The sequence below is a fragment of the Strigops habroptila genome, chromosome 8 (assembly GCF_004027225.2).
Source record: "Strigops habroptila isolate Jane chromosome 8, bStrHab1.2.pri, whole genome shotgun sequence".
In the NCBI taxonomy this organism is placed as follows: domain Eukaryota; kingdom Metazoa; phylum Chordata; class Aves; order Psittaciformes; family Psittacidae; genus Strigops; species Strigops habroptila.
Window position 1 is genome coordinate 40,112,253 of NC_044284.2, and position 20,396 is coordinate 40,132,648.

At 47.6% G+C, this 20,396-nt stretch overlaps 1 protein-coding gene and 1 long non-coding RNA gene across 2 annotated transcripts in view; one reads left to right on the forward strand and one right to left on the reverse strand.

Moving 5' to 3' along the window:
- Positions 1 to 20,396, reverse strand: part of TNR (tenascin R) — a 78,195-nt gene that overhangs the window by 25,379 nt on the left and 32,420 nt on the right. The window contains exons 2-6 of the mRNA XM_030493486.1: positions 7,953 to 8,505; positions 5,241 to 5,717; positions 4,526 to 4,789; positions 3,591 to 3,706; positions 211 to 361 (exon numbers count right to left, since the gene is read on the reverse strand). Of these exons, the coding sequence (XP_030349346.1) occupies positions 211 to 361; positions 3,591 to 3,706; positions 4,526 to 4,789; positions 5,241 to 5,717; positions 7,953 to 8,448 (1,504 nt within the window). The 5' untranslated portion in view covers positions 8,449 to 8,505. The remainder of the gene's footprint in view (positions 1 to 210; positions 362 to 3,590; positions 3,707 to 4,525; positions 4,790 to 5,240; positions 5,718 to 7,952; positions 8,506 to 20,396) is intronic.
- LOC115611105 overlaps positions 1 to 20,396 on the forward strand; it is a 38,629-nt gene that overhangs the window by 5,549 nt on the left and 12,684 nt on the right. Inside the window, exon 2 of the long non-coding RNA XR_003992468.1 lies at positions 6,143 to 6,186. This is a non-coding gene — a long non-coding RNA (uncharacterized LOC115611105). The remainder of the gene's footprint in view (positions 1 to 6,142; positions 6,187 to 20,396) is intronic.

The following is a 20,396-nucleotide window of genomic DNA, read 5'->3' on the forward strand; positions in this document are numbered from 1 at the left end:
CTTGCAGCAGCTCAGGGGGTTTGGAGGAGGGGAGAGGGGCAAACCACCACATGAAGAAGCTGTTGCTGTGATGCAGCTGTAGCCTGGGCGGTTGGGTGGTGCTAGTTTTATCCCTGCCCATGCAGTGCCAGGCTGTTCTTGCTGATGGAACCTTATTTTGGGGACCGAGCCATGGGCACTGCTGTGCTGCCTGGGGTTGGGCTCACTCACGGGTTGAGACGCTGTCAGAGGTGGGAGGGCTCCTGGCTTGTTCCTTCAGGGCCACCACAGTGACGGTGTACTCTTCCCCTGGCTTCAGCCCTGTCTGGTTGAAGGTGGTGACGGTGCTGGGGAGCTGGGCGATCACACCGCCCTCGTTATTCTGCCAGGGAGTGGAAATAAGTGTTAAAAAAAGAAAAAAAAAAAAGGTGTTTTGGGGGACTGGTGCATGGAGAGGAGGTTGCATTCTTCCACACCCAGCCCTGCATCCCCACATTGCATCCTCACCTTGGCACGTCCCATCATGGAGGTGCAGAAACCCAGGGTGAAGTCACTCACCGAGTGTGGAGCACCCATGTTGTTGGGCTGAGAAATCCTCCACCATCCCTTCTCTCTGCCCTCCCCCCCCACCCCCCCCCATATTTTGCCATCTATGTCTCTGCTGTCCTCCAGAAGAGAAAAGATAATAAAACCAAATCCTAGGCTAGACTCCTTTTCCCTGCTACTCAGGTGCCAGGAGCCTTCTGCCGTATATATATGTGCCAGAATATGTTCATATATAGGTATGAAACTGTAAGGACTTTATTTTGTCACCCCCTGCCTTTTAAGTATCTTTATTAAAATCGTTATACTTTGTGGTTTTGCTCTGAAAAATTGTAAAGCTTTAAGCAACTGCAAATGTCACCTTTCCTGCCAGTGTTTAGACAAAGGATCTTTTCTTGCTGCTGTCTTCACTAATAACACACTAAACAAATCTTTGCACATAGCTCTCAATTCATATTCACCTCTTTTCTCATTAAACAGGAAATCTTCCATTCTAGCCATAAATTGCCATCTTACCTTTCCTATTTTTCTTTTCTAAATCTGTCTTTGCTTCATCTTTTTCCCATTGCATCTCCAGTGCAGGCAGCAGATGGGCAGTCCCCACCTGACCCGGCTTTCAGGGGACAAGAGCATCACAGGAACCATGGAAGGAGAATTCCTGTGCAGGAAGGTGTGAGCATCCCCGCAGGGATGCTGGGGACCAAATAAGCATCCTCTCATCCAGTTTTCAGGAAGACAGAGCAAGCTCAGTTTTGCTTATTGAGGTTATTTGTGATGCTGCTGTTATAACTCTGTTGGTTTTAGCCTTTGGGACTAGCTTCTGGATTTATTTGGGGTATGGCATTCACCTAAGCAAGCATTGCCTCCAGGCAGTGAAGGAGACAGCACCCTCTGCCTTGTTTTAGGAGAAAAGCTGGTGATGGAGGCTGGACAGAGTCCAGTTTTGGTAGCTGACAGGCAAGAGCACAACTGTGCCTTTACAGAGCAGGATCATGTGCTTGACTAATGGATGCAAGAGCTTCAGAGCCCAGTGAGCTCTGAGATAAAAATATACCCAATATTTTGTTGCTTTTTTTTTTCCCCCTAAGGCTCAAGGCTTTTATGGAAAATGTAAACCTGCCCCAAAAACCTGCATCCAGGAACAGCCTTCCTTTTGCACTTTATCTCTTCCTTTACATCCTAATATGTGGGTTTAAGTTTTAAGATTAAAAATGGAAAGGAGGACCAACAGTTCGTATTTTTGTGCTGGCTTGAGAAAAACCTATCGATGATGACCCTGCTGGGAGAAGTTTGCTTCTATCCTGGCAATTCCTCACCATAAAATGGTTATATCCCCATTTATCTGCTTCAGGGGGATGCTGTTGAGCTTAATTCCTGGGTATCAGTGAAACATTTGAAAGATAGCTATTTGTTGCTGCCAGAAGCTTTTCCCTGATGTTGCCTTATCATTTTGGCTTTTATCCTGATGGTGAATTAAAATTATCCTAGGATTTATACCTGCAGTACCTGAACTTTGACTTCTGACAAAATTTACATGTGGCTGTACCTGAAATTGCACCCAGATCCTTCCAGCCTTTTTGGAAATGAGGGAATGAGTTATTTAAAGCTATTGGGCCCTTGCTTCCTGCTGTATAATGATACTTTACAGTTAAGACCATTTAAAACTTTCGGGCCAAGTTCTGCAGTTCTCGGCTGCCCAGAGCTGCCTTCGACTCCAGCGAGGGTTTTGTACAAGTGAAAACATCATAATTGAGCTCTTAATCAGCATTTCTTTTACTGCTGGGGCTTGAATGCTCTTGTAAAGAGGCTCCATATACAATTGAAGCTATACTTATGGCTAAATGGTGTAGAAATTATGAATATAGATAAAACACTTGATGTACAATTTTCGTTGCCATGCATAGAAAATATGTGATATTTAGGGCAACATTTTCATCCTTTCATCTTTTCTGGCACAATTTCTACCTGTTCATCACTGCAACTAAAATTCCATGGCAGGAATTAGATGTGTGTGGGACTCAGGGATGCTGATGGTTGTTGTCTGAGAACTGGCAGCTGCTTGATTCAATCCAGACAGCTTTGGGTAACTTAGTGTGCAGAGAGCGGGGGTGAGGAAGGGGAGGAGGAGGAAGAGTCATGGTGAAGGAGATGGAAGGGAAAAAGAGGGGGTGACAGCAAGAGGTAGCATGGGTGGAAGGTTTATTCATTTATACCAGAAATAGTGTGACCAGCATGGCCAGGGCAGTGATCATCTGCCTATACTTGGCACTGTACTTGGTATTTGAGGCTGCATCTCGAATACTGTGTTCAGTTCTGGGCCCCTCACTGCAAGAGAGACCTTGAGGTGCTGGAGCAGGTCCAGAGAAGGGCAACTAAGCTGGTGAAGGGTCTGGAGCACAAGTCTGATGAGGAGCGGCTGGGGAAACTGGGGTTGTTTAGTCTGGAGAGGAGAAGGCTCAGGGGAGACCTTGTCACTCTCTACAACTACCTAAAAGGAGGTTGTAGTGAGGTGGGGTCAGTCTTCTCCAAAGTAATGAGTGATAGGATAAGAGGTAATGGCCTCAAGGTGCACCAGGGGAGGTTTAAATTGAATATTAGGAAAAATTTCTTCCCTGAAAGGGTGATCAGGCATTGGAACAGGCTGCCCAGGGAAGTGGTGGAATCACTGTCCCTGCAAGTGTTCAAAAAACATGTAGATGAGTCCCTTCGTGGCACAGTTTAGTGGTGGTCTTGGCAGTCATAGGGTAAAGGTTGGACTTGATGATCTTAAAAGTCTTTTCCAACCTAGTTGATTCTATGATTTTATGATTCTATATGCTTGTCTCCTGATTTTATTGTGGAATTTCTGTGAGGACAGTATGTCTTGACACGAAAGACTGCTGGGGAAATGCAAGCTGCCAATTGTGAGTTGAGGTAGTTGGGGTTGTCTGATGTGAAGCAAACAGATTTCAAACTAAGTTTGGGTTTCTTGAAGGGGGTGTAATTGGAAGCTAATTTAAGATCTGATTGCTTGGTGTTGTTAGGGTGACCGGGTGTACCCCACGATGCCATGCATGTGGCAGCAGTACCTTGGGGATGAAGCTGATCTCCCAGCCATCGAAGGGGAAGGAGAAGGGCTCCCACTGCACCTCCGCTGTCGTCTCTGTGATGGTCTTGAACTTCAGGCCCTGCGGTGTAGCAAGGTCTGGAAGGGAGCAGTGGGGTGGTGAGCAGAGCAGGATGGGTGTGTGGGTGCTGCCTGTCCCCACCCTGCTCCCTGTGGCTATTTTGTTATCTGGGCAACGAAAACAGAGAACCTTTTGGTAGCTGTTACCAGAGTCCCTTTGTCCCCGCCCTGGGTGGGTTGGAGGGAGAGGAGGGAAATTCCTGGGCTGCTGGACACTGAAGAATCCCATTGCATTACTGTGTGAACAGAGAGAATGATGGGCTTGCAAAAGGGTTGTCTGGATAGGTTGTTTTCCCACTGCCCTCTGTATCTTTAGTTTCCAAGGATCCCTTCTGGAGGTTGCTGTTACAGCTTGTTACTCCCATTTTCCTCTGTGCATCATGGCCCTGTCAGGACTATATATCTCCTGAGGCACAGCAGCATCCCCTCTTGCTGTGCTACCACCCATGTTATGGGGATTCATCATGGGGAACCCATCCAGGAGTGGGAGGAGAACCTGTGACTTCTGTGATATATTCCAATATTTTCTATGAGGAAATAAGTGTAATATTTTGGGCCGTATAAGAGAGGGTTTCAGTCAGACAGTGAAAGTTTCTTTGATTTTTAGTCATTCAGGTTTTCATCTGGACCGAGTCCTTCTGCACAGGATGGACACATTTTCCCCTTTCCTATATCCCCATACAGATAGAAATGAGGATTAAAATATACCAAATATTTTTGGGGTTTTCTTAAGGCTCAAGTTTCTTCTGCTAGAAGGCTTTTATGGAAAACGAGAACCAGCTTGAGCATCACCTCCAGTTATCCGGTACCACGTGAGAAGTGCAGTAGGATACTTACTGGTCACCACCTTGGAGGTAACAGGGATACTCAAGACATCGCTGATGACTGTGTAGATGCTGACATTGTAGGCAACGCCTGGCTCTAGCTCCGTGATGGTGGTGCTGCTCCAGTCCCCAGGCACTCGCTGCTGGAGCTGGGTGCCTCCTGGCCATGCCGGCTGGTATGAGACGATGTACTCGGTGGCAGCCCCACTGCTGTCCCACATCAGCTCGATGGAGCTGTCACTGATCCCTGTCACTCGCAGGTTTTCAGGCGGAGCCACTGATAGGAAGGGCAGAGGTAAGGAAAGCATCAGGGTATGCGTGCCTTATCCTCTCACCTCGCTGTGGAGAAAGGTGCATAGGTCTGCTGGTGGGACATGGACATGGGCTTTGGGCTTGGGGTTACATGCTATCTGTGATTGTATTAACTGCTATAGCAAGGCAAAGGCTCAGGAGAACCTGACTGCAACTGCTTTTACACCAAGGGTTTGCCAACAGTGCTGGGGCAAACTTCACTGTCTTTTTGCTCACCTCCCAAACTTTTGCCTCTGGTGTCTTTGGGGAAAGGGACAGTGACAGCAGGGAGTCAGTCTATGTGCACATTCTATGCGACATGCTTTGCCAAGTATGGCTTTCTCCCAGGCTTCATGATGCTTCTATAGTGCTCTGGGCACCTTGAAGCTCTTACTCATACATTAGGGTCTGTCTCTCCCCACGCATGCCCCCACTACCTGATGAGCAGTCCTGCCCTTCGTAGCCTTCCTCGCAGATGCAGAGACCATCCTGGCAGACCCCACGGCCGCTGCAGGCTTTGGGGCAGTGCAGCCACCCGCAGTCTTCCCCAGCGTAGCCCTCCTGGCAGACGCATGTGCCATTAACGCAGTAGCCTTTCCCTGAGCAGTCACGGGGGCACCGCAGCTGGGAGCAATCCTCCCCGGCAAAACCCTCCTCACAGATGCACTCGCCATCCACGCAGAGCCCATGGGAGCCGCAGCCGCTGGGGCAGCGGAGCTGGGAGCAGTCCTCACCCCCATAGTCATTGTCGCAGATGCACTGGCCCTCCAGGCAGACACCGCGGCTGGAGCAGCCCCGGGGGCAGCGGGGCTCAGAGCAGTTGCTGCCCGCCCAGCCCTCCATGCATACGCAGCTGCAGGACTCCAGGCTGAAGTTCCCATGGCCGCTGCACTGCGGGGTGTAATCCAGCTGCCCTGCAAGGATGCAGGACCAAGGGTCAGAGCCTCCCAGGTCAGCCCAGTGATGGGCTGTGGGGAAGGGAGAAAAGATGTGGGGTAAGCAGGGGATGGTCCTCCCTCTGGCTGAGTATGCCCAGCTCCGGGGAGCCTGTGGCTGTAGGGCTGGCAGAGGCAGAATTGTTGACATGGGCTCATGGAGGGGTTTGGGTGGGTGTCCGGGAGTTTGTCTGTCCCCTTGGGAACACTGGCCTCCAGAACTATGAGTGCCATCAGCCTTGCTGGAGAACAAGTGCTCCCTTTGGTTCCCATCAGCTGGCTCAGCACTCAGTTGATGGGAACCTCCCTAGACCTCTTACTGGGAAAAAGCCTTCCCTGGCCAAGTCCTCTGCACCAGCCATGACTCCTGTTGTCTCCTCTCCATCCACTGTTCCTTTTTACAGGTGAGAGATCCTAGCCCGCTTGCTCACTCTCCTACAAGAAACAGGTATGTACCCACAGACATCATCTTCATCCCTATCCTGGTGAGCCTGATTAAGAGAGAGCTGTTGGCTTTGTACAGAGTGTCAGGGGTCTGGGTGTGCTGGGTTTGTGGAAAGTGGGGAAAGCACATGGCCACCATAGCCATCACCTCTAATGTTCCCCCTTTACCCAGCAGCCTTGCACAGGACACTGTAGGGTGAGGAGGGGTGCCCAGGGATGAAGGCATCAGTCACTCTGACATTGCCAGTGCTCCCCTGTTGTGCCCTGTAACATGGACCTATTGCTCCAGCTTACGGTTTATCACAGCCAGGCTAATGTTTCTTTGCTATTTTTTACTGCTTTTCTTCCTTTCGTGAACTGAGGATGAACAGAAACCCTTTCTGTGCTTCCTTGACCCTTGGGAATCCTCTGCACCATGAAGACCCAAAACCGCAGGACTCTGTCCCTCAACTAAGTTTTCCACCCTAGCTGAGCTATCTGAGCATCATTTCCTATGGGGGATGCAGAAGACCCTCATGTAAAAGGGGTTCAGTTATATGCTGCGCTAGACAGAACCATGTGGGTTACTTTGCAGGATGCTTCCCATCTAAACTACAAATACTGAGAATGACAATCAGGATCTTTTCAGATCTCAGCCTCTAGTTATCAAAAGAGGAGAGAGGATTCTTGTAAATGTGTTGGAAGAGAGCAGCTTTCCTTGGGGAAATGCCTCAGGTGGTGGGGTAGGGATCCTGGTCTTCTTTTCAGTGCAGCAAATTGAAAGCAACTCTGGTAAAAATAAATGAAATTACTCCAGTTTTAGCTCAGCACATCTGTGATCGGAGTGGAGACTCCACCAAGTGATGAATATTTAATGGTACTATCTGCATATGCAGCAAGTAACCCAAATGGGCTGATCAGAGTTTCAAATAAATTTCTTTAAAACAGGTTTTACCCTGTTTTCTATGTGATTTTAACAGACCCTCTTACGGACCTCCCCAAGATGTAAGGAAAACTATCAGTATGCTGGCTCCTGCCCTATCGAAATGCAGCCTCTAGCCCAAACCTTTCCTAACCCACCTCATTTCAGCTGTATGCTGCTTCCCCATCTCTGAGGAATGGCCGTGGTGAAATGAGGGGCTATCTTTGATGGAGTACCCCTAATGGGGGCTCTTGGAGAGCTTCACAAACTGCACGTTTTTATTCACTTAAAGTATCCTCTTGATGGTTTTGTGCCTTTTTTATAAATTTTGTTTGCATCTTTCATGGCAACAGAAGTTATTCTCTGAAATTTTTATTTATTTATTTTTTCAAGCTCAGCTTTTCATACACATTCGCTCCTTCTACAGAGAAGATGAAGGGGTTTATTGATGGCTCTTGAAGTGCTTCCTTCAGCTGAGGGACAGCTGGGGAAAGCATCAGCTATGTCTCTCCTCCCAGTCCCACAAGCAGTGGCAGATCTAACATCATTGCAAGGACTGCAGAGTTGGGAGATCACCCTGCTCAGCCCTTTCCAGCCGTAATTTTATCAAAATGGGGCTTTAGCTCTGGCTATGGAGTTTCCGCAGCAAGTGAGGCATGGGGCTCAAGTGACCAAATCCCTCCTCGGGGTTTTCCTGCCTCGGGGGCCCTAAGATGAGCTTTTCCCTGAAAGCCACAGCCACATCATAGGTAGATATAGGTTTTCCTCTGTTGCCACTCTGTGTGGCATTACCAGTTTTGTATTTATTTCTCCTGCCTTTCACTTGATCCCTCAGTCCCCAGCAAGAGCTAACAGGATGGCATTACTACCTGTGGCTGCATTTTCTTGGCAGCAATTGGAGTTGCATTGGTCCCGGAGCATGGACACCTCCCTCTCCAGCATCTCAATCCTGCTCAGCAGCTCCTGCAGGGACGGGAGGGAGGTGGAGCACTTGCAGGCCTGCTTGGGCAAGTTTATCCTGTGGGTGAAGGTGACCCGGCTCTCGCTGTCAGAGGTCTGCTCCGCATATTCCGCCAGTTGGTCGTCTTCTGAACTCACCTCCTCAACTGAAGACTTGAACATGGAGGAGCAGCAGCTGTCCAGGGGGACGTTGATGTTGTAGATGTGGTGGAAGACCATGGGCTGTTCTTTGATAGGTGGGCTGCAGTTGGACAGGCTACCCTTCTCATCCACTGCTGGCCTCTCAGCTGGCTCTGTTGTCACCTCTAGCCGGCACTCAAAAGGCTTGAGGACAGCACCCAGCAGAAGCAAGTTAAAGCTGATGAGCACATTCCTCAGGACTGGGTTTTCACTGTCAGTCCCCATTTTCTTGGGGAAAAGAGCCTTCTAAGCCAGCCGTGGTCAGCCAAGTGTGGGGAGGACCTGGGAACACAGAAGAAAGAGCATGGTTGGTATTAATGCTGAAACTGTGCTCAGTGTAGAGAGACAAGTCCTTCAAGAGAAAGTCATCTGGAGAGATGTGGGACTGACTTGACAGACACACAGTTCTGCTGGTTTTCGTGGAACCTAAATCAACCCTGAGTGGAGCCCATACCTGGCAGGGAGACCCTGCCATAGCCCTTGTACAGTGACAGAGGCAGATTCTTATTGTTGTTTGATTGTTTTTTAGGTTTTGGTTTGTTTGGTTTTTTGGGGGTTTTTCTGGTTTGTTTTTTTTTTGTTTGGTTTTTGTTTTTTTTTTTTTTGTTTGTTTGTTTGTTTGTTGTTTTTTTTTTTAAGGAAACCATTAATCTGGTACTAACAAAGCACAAAATACCTGTGTTTTCAGCAAAACCACACTGTATGGGGTCTGATTTACGAGCCGCATCATTATGGTGTGTAAGGTTTAATGCATGAGTGATGGTGACGCATCCCTGTGCTCTCCTTCAGTTATCTCCTGTGCCCCAGGAGCTTTGCCCAGGGTTGCTAAGTTTCCTTCAGTAGCTATAGGAACGGCAGCCTTGATGTTGAACACTGTTAAATTACACCAGGCAGGCTCCAGCTTGTTCAGGTCGATGCTCTGAGCAGGCAAATCCCTCCTGTTAAAGTGACTTCACCCCCCACAAGTGCTCTGGATTATGGGTTAATCTTGCCTTGATTTGGAACAACACAACTTCTCATTCTGGTATTGATTGCGAGACCCCGGGTGGTAATCCAGCCTTGAAGGATCACGTTCATCTCCAGCCTAAAATCATTGGTGCCAGCCTAGTTGCGCTGGGAATGGATTCACCCCCATTACTCATTGAGACTGTTGTCTGCTGACCAATACTTAAATCCAACTGGTTTGCCATGAGGAATTACTTCCTGGTCCATCAGAAGATAGTGCTAACAGGCAGATGAGGCTGTATCTGCAACGTCATTGCACTCAGTGATAGCGTTTGCCTTGTGTTTTCTTTGCAGGGTATAGTTTACACTTAAGCCATGTAGGATTGCTAGAATGTTGCTGCTGTGCCGTGGTTAAAGGCTCTCAGCTGAGCCCTAGCACTGCTTCAGGGTCAGAACAGCTAATTAAAGATTTCCATCTAATAGCTGCAAATGATCAATTGGATTTCTTGCAGCGTTTTAGAAGGGAATGTAAATTGCTGTGTTTGTGGCTCCCTACCTTGAGGGTTTGTAGGACCTGGACTGGTGAATGCTGGAGATGTGCTTTGTGGTTCTTTCTGCACCAGTAGTGCAAAAGATGCAGCAGGCACATTAAATCTGATCAACAGGCTCTTTACAGTGCTGGTAAAAAGATGCAAAAAGCTGAGGACCTTCTCGCTGCATCACCAGAACTTTTACCAAAGCTCCAAGAAGTTGTGGGGTTTAGGTATTATTCAAAGCTAAGACATGGCTTTTGCAGTGTCCAGCTTTAATTCATGATAACTTTAAAAACTCTGTATTTAGACTCCAACAGGGCTTAGCCATTCATATAGGAATAGGAATGAAGACTAGGAATAAGCATGTGGGACTATATGGGTTAAGAAGGACTTCAAACCTCAAGGACTTAAAAAGCTCAAGAGCTGGGGTGACCCATTTGCATGGGACCTGCCTTGAAGGACCACAGTGTGGAGAGGTGCAAATTACCATATCTGCCAGTTACAACATGATCCTTCTTCTGGGATATTTGGTGGCAAAAGGAGATGGGACATCAAGCTGGTCTGACTCAGCTGCCTATCACAGTAGCTGATATCCTGAAACTGATATCCTGAAACTGGGAAATAGAGGTGCAAAGGAGTGGCAGGTTCAGTGTTTCCAACAAGACACTTAAAGCCAAATCTCCAAAGCTATATTAGGTTTCACAGCTGGTCCGCACTAGGGCATGCTGGCCATCATGGGCATGACATGCAGGATGGTGGGGATGAGGGGATGATATCCTGATGGCTTTTGGTGGATGCTTCCAACCTAGTCCTGTGGGGTCTTCTCAAAGCCATAGGAGCTGACCTTGCAGGGCAGGTGCAAGACTCCAGCAGTTTAGGATTTTTTCTGGGGGAAGGAGAGGATGGCAGCATGATGTTCAGGTATGATACACAGCTGAGCCGTGCTTGGGGCCACTCACCACTTCTGACCTTGCTGGTATCTTCTATGACCATAATCTTGAGCAATTGCCCTTCCTTACTTCTAATGACTCTCCTGCTCTGGAGTTCATCCCGAGGGAGCAGCTGTGCCTCCCCCCTTCCCCTACTGCTGAGTGAAAATATTTGTTTACTGATTCCTTTCCTACAATACCACACTACTCCAGAAAATATCACTATTCAGCCGCCTCACAGCGTTTGCAGGGTTATTATCCCATATTACTGCAATGTTTCTGCTGCCCTTTTCTTCTCTGCTCCCTGCTTAATGCTTCCTTCTCATGAGCAGGCACCTGGGACTCCTTTGGTAGACTCTTTTTTTCCCTGGTTTTAGGAAAAGCAAGAAAAATGGAAATAACTCCTTCCCCTTAGCACCTGTGGTGGCTCTGACCATGCTCACAGAAGACAGAAAGAAGGAGGGCACAGGAGATGACAGAGAGGTGGGATCAATGCTCCATAAGTGGTGATTTGGGGCTGCACTCTCCGACTCCGTCACCCCCCTCCCCAATCCTTCTTTGCTTTCTGGGCTCTCCTGAGGCTCCCCAGTCCTTCTTTGCTTTCTGGGCTCTCCTGAGGCTCCTGGGTGGCCCCAGCTGACCCATGGAGAGACTTCTTGTCCTGTGCAATGGGGTAGCCGTGACTGGGAAAGACAGAGGGACTAATTAGCACTGGCTGCCTTTGACTTGTCGGTGTTTGAGGCTAACTACCCGCTCCTTGGCCTCTCACTTGGCTTTTATGTGTGTGCTCAGAGTAGAAGTAATTGTAGCTATGAGCCAGCTGCACTGAGCTGGGCCAGATCTTCAAAGCAAGCCTCCTTGCAGGATTACATGAGCAGCTTAGACATGGGGATATGAAATCCTTCCCCTCCCTTCTCCAGCATGGTTCAACAGAAACACCAGAGCCTGTTTATGAGCACAACTGGAGCCAAAGGATGGGAAGAAAAGGGCTCCAGATGGATGCAGGAATGAGGGAGTGGGAGATAGGCCAGTGGATAAAGCAGGGTGAGCAGATACATGGCAGAGATTGCTCACTAGTGACAGCGATCAGGTTGGGTAGTTAACAACTCTCTAACCCATAGACTGAAAGCATTCATTTGCCAGTAGAAACCGCCAGGCTTATTGATCTGAATCTCTTTATTGGTATATTCATCACAGTGGACACTGGGAGGATACTGCCCAGCTGTCATTTCTGAGTGGCAAATCATGGCATCCCCCTCCAGCCCTGCTTCAGCATGGTGGCCTTGGGTGGGGGGTGATGCTGTGTGGGTAGAGGCATTGCTGTGGCATGGTACAAAGGCAGCTTTCTCTTTTTTATTGTTATTAGAAACAGGATCATGGAAGGAATAAAAAGAAAGAAAAAGTAATCCGGTATTGATTAGGTGCTGGGTCAGGCTTAATTGCCACCGGAAGGGGTCTTTGCTGTGAAATCGTGAAAAGCCACCCTGTTGTAGCTGTCCCCAGCCCAAACCAGGCTGGTTCAATAGAAACACCAGGATTCTGCAGGGCAGGAGGATGCTTCTTGGTGTCATCCAACCCAGAGCAGACCATTTGAGCTATACATCCCTGTTAATCTTTAACATCTTCCTGGAGGCTTGGACTGACAGCTCTGAAACCCTGCCAAATTTGTGGATGCATTCCCAGGGTCTGTCATCTCCATTCCCTATCTGGTTCTGCTTTGTCTCCTGCTCTTCCTGTCAGTGATTTGCTTTTCCCTAAAGACCCCATCACCATGAGCTCACCCGGGGTGGGTTAGTGCAGTGATTTTGCTGACAGAGCTCCAGGGCCCATACACGATCTGACAGCTTGAGGCTTGTCTACCGGGGAAGAGAAGTTGCATTAATTTTCCTGCATTAGGTTCCTTGTCCGCCTGTCCTCGCAGTGCTTCCCAGCCCAGCTGGTGCTGCCCATGGGCAGCAACAGAACCATTAGAAACTATTGTGAACGAAGTGAACAGATCCAGGACTATCTTTGTTTTTCTCCCTGTACAAGATAAAAGAGGCAAATTTCTGTGGTCATTTCATGCGTAAAATTAGTTGCATTAGGGCAAATTTATCTGGGGTGCTTTTTAGTCTTTTTTTAAATTTTGCCTTCATTGTCACCAAATTCAGATAAAACTCCAAGCTAGTGGTGTTCCCGGGGCTTTAGTCCACCCATCCCCATGGGTGGGCTTTGGTCCATCCATGGCCTTGGAAAGCCTCACAGCCAGGGCAGTGAAGGGAGGTTTGAGCCTGGCACTTTCCCAGCAGTTGATGGCAATGTCTTCTTCACTTTCCATCAGGCTGAGACAATGCCTCTCCATTCACCCACCACAGGACAGTTGATCTCCAGTTGCCTCTGGCACAGCACAAGCTTGGGACCGCTGCTTTATTTAACTAGATGTGGTTTCCTTGGTTTGCTTTGCCCTTTTTTTTTCTTTTTTTTCCCCTACAGTTCCCCAGAAACATAAGCATTTGAATTAAAGTTTAAATTAAAGAGTTATTAAAGTTAGTTATGAAGTTTGGCAGGCACTGAGCTCTCAGCTCCAAAGCATTTCAACTTTGGGGAGCTGTGAAAGAATCGATCTGCTGCAATTTCTGTATGATGCTCAATAAAAAATACACACAATATAAAACTGAGAAAAATATTTGAGGGTTTTTGCTAAACATATACCACAGCAAAGTGCTCTCTTTCCCTCCCTAATGGCCTCTTCCCATTGGGAAAAGAGGGCCAGCAAAGGAGGAAATATGTCTTATGGGCCAGCAAAGGAGGAAACAGAAAAACTGTATTAAATCCACAGCGCATCCAAACTAATTATGTATTTTCAGCTATTTTTACATTTTGCTGATGGGCTGTATCTGAGTGACTCGGTGCTAGGAATGCAAAAGGGAACCTGTGTGTGGTGATTGTCGGAGCAGCTGTGCCAAGAAGTCATTAAAGGTGTGGGAGTGGTTTGGGGGTGAGGGGGGCAGCATCACCCCAAAATGCAGTGCTGTGTGCCCCAGCAGCATCTGCAGCCCCTTTTTTATTGAACATAGCAAGTGAAAACTGTGCCCCAGGGGCTGCTGTGGGACAGGCGCAGGGACATCAGATCTGCACAATGAGGATGATGCCAGCAGTTTTATCTCCAGTATTCTGTAGAAATAATTTAATGTTTGGATGGTCCAATGATATTTCTATTTTCATGCCAGTTTTGGTGAATTGCTTTGTGTATTTTGAAGTGACTAAAAATGTGAAAATTAAGTGAACATTTTGTTTTGGTTGAGAAACCTTTGAATCTACCCAGAGCACATAGAGATATATGTGTATATACATATTTATATGAATTTATTGCATTCTCTTCTCTTGAACACTGGATAAACCACAAGCCCTGCTTTTTGGTGCAGATGACAAACTGGAAAATCAGATCTATTTGGAATTTTGACTGGCAGTCATCCTTAATGCCAACCAACAAACCATCAAGAAACAGAGCTTGCTGCCTGCTTCCTTGGCACGGCAGGAGCAGCAGATATTAGCTAACACCCAGTGGTCCCCAAGCCATATCAGGGGTGGCTGACTGGAGCTGTGATGTGTTCCTTGCTGGAGCCTGGCTGGCAGGAGCCACACCACCACAACAGGTTTGCTCAGGGCTGCTGCTAATGGTGGGAGCGAGCCCGGAGTATGGTGGTGTGTGAAGCAGGCGTGAAACCTCCAAGCATATTAGTTGGGCTTTTATGTTGAAAAGTGTGTTGGAGATTTTCCATAAGCAAAAAAACGCCCTGATGGATGGTTCTCAAGTCTCCCAAAACTACTCTGGAAATACTCAAGTACTCAGTGCAGATGATGCCTGCTCCATGCTGCAGCGAGATGGCAGCCTGTGTAGCTTTCATTCCACTTTGCTGGACTCATAGGGAAGTAAATTCAGCTCTGTGGTGTCCCTGGTCATATTCCCAGCCATACGCTTTCCATTCCAAGGTGACCACACAGCTGGGAAACTGAGGTGGATTGAAAGTTCTGAAGCCCAACACCGTTTTTTTCAGATCTCCCAAAAGGCTGCAGCAGCTGCAGCACTCACTGTTTTAGAGGAACCCATTGCTCCCATGCATCAGCATCATTGTTGAGCTTTATGCTGAAATCACTCCTGGGTGCCGCAGTCCTCCAGCCTTGGCAGGTGAGGATGTGTGCACGGGAACACGCACACCTTGCTTTTGCTTTGTTTCATGACCCAGTGAGAAACTGTTGTGATTTGCACGTCTCACCAGAAGGCACTTGTGTTGCATCAGCTGCTAGCTGAGAAATAGTGGAATTAGTTGGGTCAGATACTCAGCAGCTTAAAACTACTACGAATTTGGTGTTGTGAGGCTAATTTGCACTATTAGGACCATTCTGAGCAGATGTAGAGATGCAGCTTGTCCTGCAGACCCAACTGCCTCCCACAGATTTCTGAGGGAGGAGCACTAGCTCCCTGTTATTACTAACCTACTGATGTGTGAGTTGTCTGTTTAAAAAGGTTTTCATTGCATTAGTTCCCTGGGCTTCATGGCAGAGTGAAGGTCCTTGCTACATGCAAGCAATCAGAGTCCTCTCCCTGGTGAACTCCTTCTGCGCCCTCTGCCTAATTGCAGTCCTTGTCTCCCCTCTAAATACAGCATGTTGCAGGCTTTTGGAGGAATTATAAAGAGATGGAAAGTTTAGAGGAATGAACTAATGCTGGCTAGTTGAAGGCAGGACCCTCTGAACTCATGGGTCCAAAGCTGAGGACCAACACCAATACCTGTACCACACCTGGGAAACCCTACCGAGTAATTTCATGCTGCCACCAAGCAGCCCTCAGCAAGGGAACAGTCTTCACCTAGCTGACTAATTACATATTTAAGGATGAAATACTTTGATGCTTTTACCAGTCTTCTCTAACTATATGTGGAGGAAGAAATCTACAGTTCCTCCAACTGACTGCAAATGCTACCAGCTTAATAATTCATGCACGACTCTGTGATTGCAGCCTACGTTATATCTTGCTTTCATTACATATTCTTTTATTGAATTGCCATGGCATATATCAATAGCTTCTATAAGCTCCCACAGGAAAGCAGGCAATAGCTTAGTGCAAAGCTTTTGGGGAGAATCTCTTTTCATTTTCCCATCAAGAAGTGAAGTCCAGATCCAGCGTGTCTGGCTTCATACCATCTCATTTGACTGCTCCCTTCTGCCAGCTTCCCTGCGAAGCCTGGGGAGTCACTGGGGTAAGTCTCATTTTTGCAAGGGTGAGGGCTCTAATCCAAGCCCATCCTAGCATTTTACTGAGCAAATTGTGGTCTTGACTGTCTTAATTTATGTACATGTACAGGCAGGCATCTCTGATGCCAATATAAAGACCCATGGTGTCCAATGTCCTGCAGGAGGGTGACCTGCTCCCTTCTGGGTCCGTATGTGACACGCTGGTCCAGCAGTGCCTGAACTCCCTGCTCCTAATGGGAGTTGCTGGCTGCTAAAACTGGGCGCTTCCACATCTACTTATGAGGCTGGATGTGTGATTTGAGTTGTCACAGGGGACTACTTTGTAGCCTGGCCCTTTGAGCGCTATGTCTATTTGAGATGGCCTTGGCTGCCCTGCTGCTGGGACAGCCCCATGCCTTGGGGCTCCCTGCCCATGAAAGGTCATGAAGCCCTGCACTTCACACCATATGTTTATTCACACTCAGTTATGAAATAAATCTCCTCTCAATGGACCTGTATGTTGCAGAAAGGTTTATTGTATTCTTATGCAGCTTCTCTGGGAGTTAAAGCAGTTTTACCAGGGAGAGCCTGGGGGCAGAGGCTGGGATGGCTCCTGCTGCTGCTCTTCCCTGCATCACCATTTGCCCATAATGATGCTCATGGGGGCACTGCTCCTTCTCCAGGCCTGGGGAAAGATTGAATTTCTAAAGAAAAACTTTGGGACAGGGCCAGGCCTTTCCAAGATGCTGCCCTCCAGTGCTAAAGCTGTGCACCATGTTTCTGAGCCCGATGAAGGCTGCTCTGCCTGCCCCAGCGGCTCCCAGAGCTCCACCAGAGATGTTCAGAAGCCATAAAGGAAGAATTAACCATAATTATGGAGCATCGCAGGGCATAAACACCCTCTAAATCCAATTTAATTATGTGGTAGTACTTAATTACATAGCAACTGGAGTTAAGCACAAAGCCAAATACGATGTGTCTTCAACAGGAGCACCAGTAATTAATTTTGGAGGGTAACATAGGACCCAGGTGAATGCGGGCATAGTGTGTTCCCCACACGTGCAGTACTGCAGAGGTGCTGCTGCCCAGGACAGTCAAACTTTCATTCTTCTCTCTATCCAAGAGCCACGGCTTTGCCACCGCTTCCCGTTACCCTCTCAGCGGCATTCCCCTCTTTCTGTCGTGAAAGCCTCCACAGTTAATTCATATCACCTCAATTGTGCTGTGAACCCACAGGCCATAACCAGCCAGCGAGATATGGATCACTTTCAGCCATGAACATAAGGCTTTTTTTCAACATTTGCTCCCAATACTGAGCTTGGGTGCTGGCAGCGAGTCCTCGTGATCATCTAGCTGATGCTTGGCTATCATGTTGCATTAGAGTCTATGAGTCAACCTGGAATTCCTCAGGGCTTAGCCGAAACTAATGCAAATGACCCAGTTTGGGATGTTTCATCACCAAAACACCACCACCCATTACCCACAGTGCAGATTGGGCGTACGGCTTGATGAAAATGAAGAAGTGTGCAATGAAATGCAAAGTCATGCTGAGGAAACTGGATGTGCTGCAACTCTTACTACCCTGTATTATCACTGTGTGCTGCCAGTGTGACCACATCTAGATGGATTTCAGCGCTGTGGACCAGGAGAGGAGAATCTCTGCTATTATCATGGCTTTTCTTGAACATAATTAAGGGATTGTGGCATTTCTCCCTGGGAACCCTGAGCACGAACACCCAGGAACTTGGTTTGCTTTCAGTAAAAGCAAACCCACCTGCTGAAGTCAAATCAGCACAGTTTTTTTAACTTGCTTTTCAGTTTGCTTAGTCATTTATACCCTGACCCAAAAGTGGGGCAATGGAAAAGAGATGTTCATCTGGTGTGTTTTTACATTCGTTTTCTCCCCATGCATGTATTTTTACACCGCAGAGATGAAGCACAGCTGATGTGACCAGGGTTGTGCATGCTGTGGCTTTCCTCTACCTGCTTTATAACCCCTCACAGTGGAAAAAGAAATTCAGATTTTCCTTCCTTTTTAATATATTGCTCAAACTAAACTGTGTGTTATGGCTGATTTACATGTATATGCAACCTGACAGGTTTGAACCCTCCAATAATTGGTATTTTCTACTTGCCTTCGCATTGTAATTTCCACCTGAACATTCGGAGCAGCAGCAACTTGTGCAATAGATTTTAGGCTGGAGCAAAGCTGCTGCAGGGGAGCTGGCTGTTGCTATAGGGTGTTTTTTCTTGGGCAAAGCTTGTCCCAGGTCCCTCTTGGGACCTCCTCAGGAGGGGAACAGCCTTGTGGCAGTGACCATGAGGAGCCTGCAAATGTTTTCTATTATCTCCCATTGAAAATCAGATGAAGAGAGCATGAGCAAGCTGGAGCAGAGCAGTGAATTGTAGTCCTGCTGCAGAGACTTCATTTGATAAATAATGGATACAGAGTAATAACCACTTTTTTCTGACCCAGGCACCTGGGCTGGGGTTGGCACATCCTGGATGTATTCCTCCTTCTGTGTGGTGAATGGGATGACAGGTATTTGCTCCTGCTGTGTGGAAGGCAGGGCAGGCAGTGACAGGCGCTGTTGTGTCAGATAGATTAATGTGGGGCTTTTCTCACTTCTGACTAGCCACACGTGTGTATAGAGAGGATGTGGCATTTCCAGGTGCTGCAGGAGGGAAAAGATGTGCTGCGGGTGCACTGTGTAGGAATTCTCAAAAGGTTAATGCATGCCATGGACGTATAGGTGAGACATATAGCCCTGGGTCTGCACATGGATACCATCTGCCACAACACCAGATGCTGCATCCTGACCTGCCCGCCTGCCCCTGTCCAGCCCAGTGCTAGAGATATGGCTTCCCCATCCCGGGACCATGTCCCTCATCCCTCCCTTGGTTTTTTGGATTCCAGCATGCTTCCCAAAGGGCATGTGGCATTGCCCGCAGGTGGGCTCCCCAGGAAATATGAGACCTTGGAGATGATCAGATTCATCTGCCCTGGTTATCTCTGCACAGCACGAGGAGTAAGGATTTCCCTTTGCAATCCCATGCTGCTGTTACAACAGTGTGAAGCAAGGTGGTTGCATTGCCTCCTCTCCCCTATTTGCCATTCTTTTGACCCTAACAGTCATTGCAGTGGGGCAACCCAACCAGCGGGTTTGGCCCTCGTCCTCCCTCTTCTGATATTTCAAGACATAAAGGTGGGAAAATGGGGCTGAAACTGGGCCTCTTTAGATAGCCAAAAAAAGGGGGAGAAATTCTACCCCTGCCTCTATTCCCTGCTGCTCTTAGAAACTGCTTTCACAATTAATAAGAAAAAACATGCACCTTCTTGAAGAACAAGCTGAGACTCCAGATCCTTTAACGTTTCAGGGGCTCAATTTTGAGCCACTGAGCATTAGAGGCCATGGTGGTTCAGGGCTCTCCTAACCTGCAAGAGCCTGCCTGGCCCCAGACAGTGAGAGGGGCTCACAGGCTCAGGACAGAGCTGGTCTGGGCTTTTAGAATGGGGATTCTCTACAATAACTCATGCTGATGTGTGCAGTGGGTTAAAAATCCCAGATTTCCTTAGGATATGCCTTCCTGCCAGCTGGGATAACAGCAACCAACATGTCTAGGTCTGGAGTTGGCTGGGCGCCTGCACAGACCCCTCAGTGCCACTGGAGGTATATAAAATGGCTTTAATCAATGCACACCAGAGATAATACTCTTTAGTCATTTTTATAGCAGGCTTTGAAGGTTTCTGCTGGAACAATTTGGTTAAAAATAGATTTGCTTCTGTTGGGCTTCGTTGGAAGACCGTATTAATGAAGGTGAGTGGGAAAACCTATATCTCTCCCTGTTTTGCATCCCTATAGAAGAACTGGAAATAGCCTCAGTGCTTTTATTGCAGAGAAGATCTTTGGAAAGGGAAGATAGCTATAGTCAACACAGGATTGCACCAGCTGAAGATCTGAGTCAGGTTGGGTTTTTATTGCCCTATAATTGGCAAGTACCTCATTAAGGAGTGGATATAAATTTGTAACATAATTTAATTGAGCCTGGAGCTGGTGCAGGGTGCAGGAGCTTGGAAGCAAGCCCACTGCTTTGTGATGTTTTTTAGGCTAGAGCTTGGTTTTGCTCACTTTAGTTCTCCCACTAGCATTGTAAGTGTTGGGGTTAGACAGTTCACAAGTGAGCACTTAAAATCAATTATAAGGCTGTTTTTGTGCTGAAGAACTGAGTGAAGATGTAAGACTCAGGATGAAGGAGACCCCTTCAGTCCTGTGACAGACAGTGATGTGATATAACCCCTTTCATGAATGGTTCAATTAATCTCTGAGTTGACTCCTGTGGTCCCCAGTGTCCCAAAAGGCTGGCTCAGCTCCTATAATTTCTGAGACTTTTATAATTTCTAAGCCAAAATGGAACCACAGTCATTTGAAACATGCTTTCTTGCCGATCTTTGCTGCCCTTCACTTCTGATCAAACAGGTAGATAAATAATGATAAGTAACATGCTGCAGCTGTCTGAGTAAGGCTTGCTGAACTGAGAAACAAGATTGCTT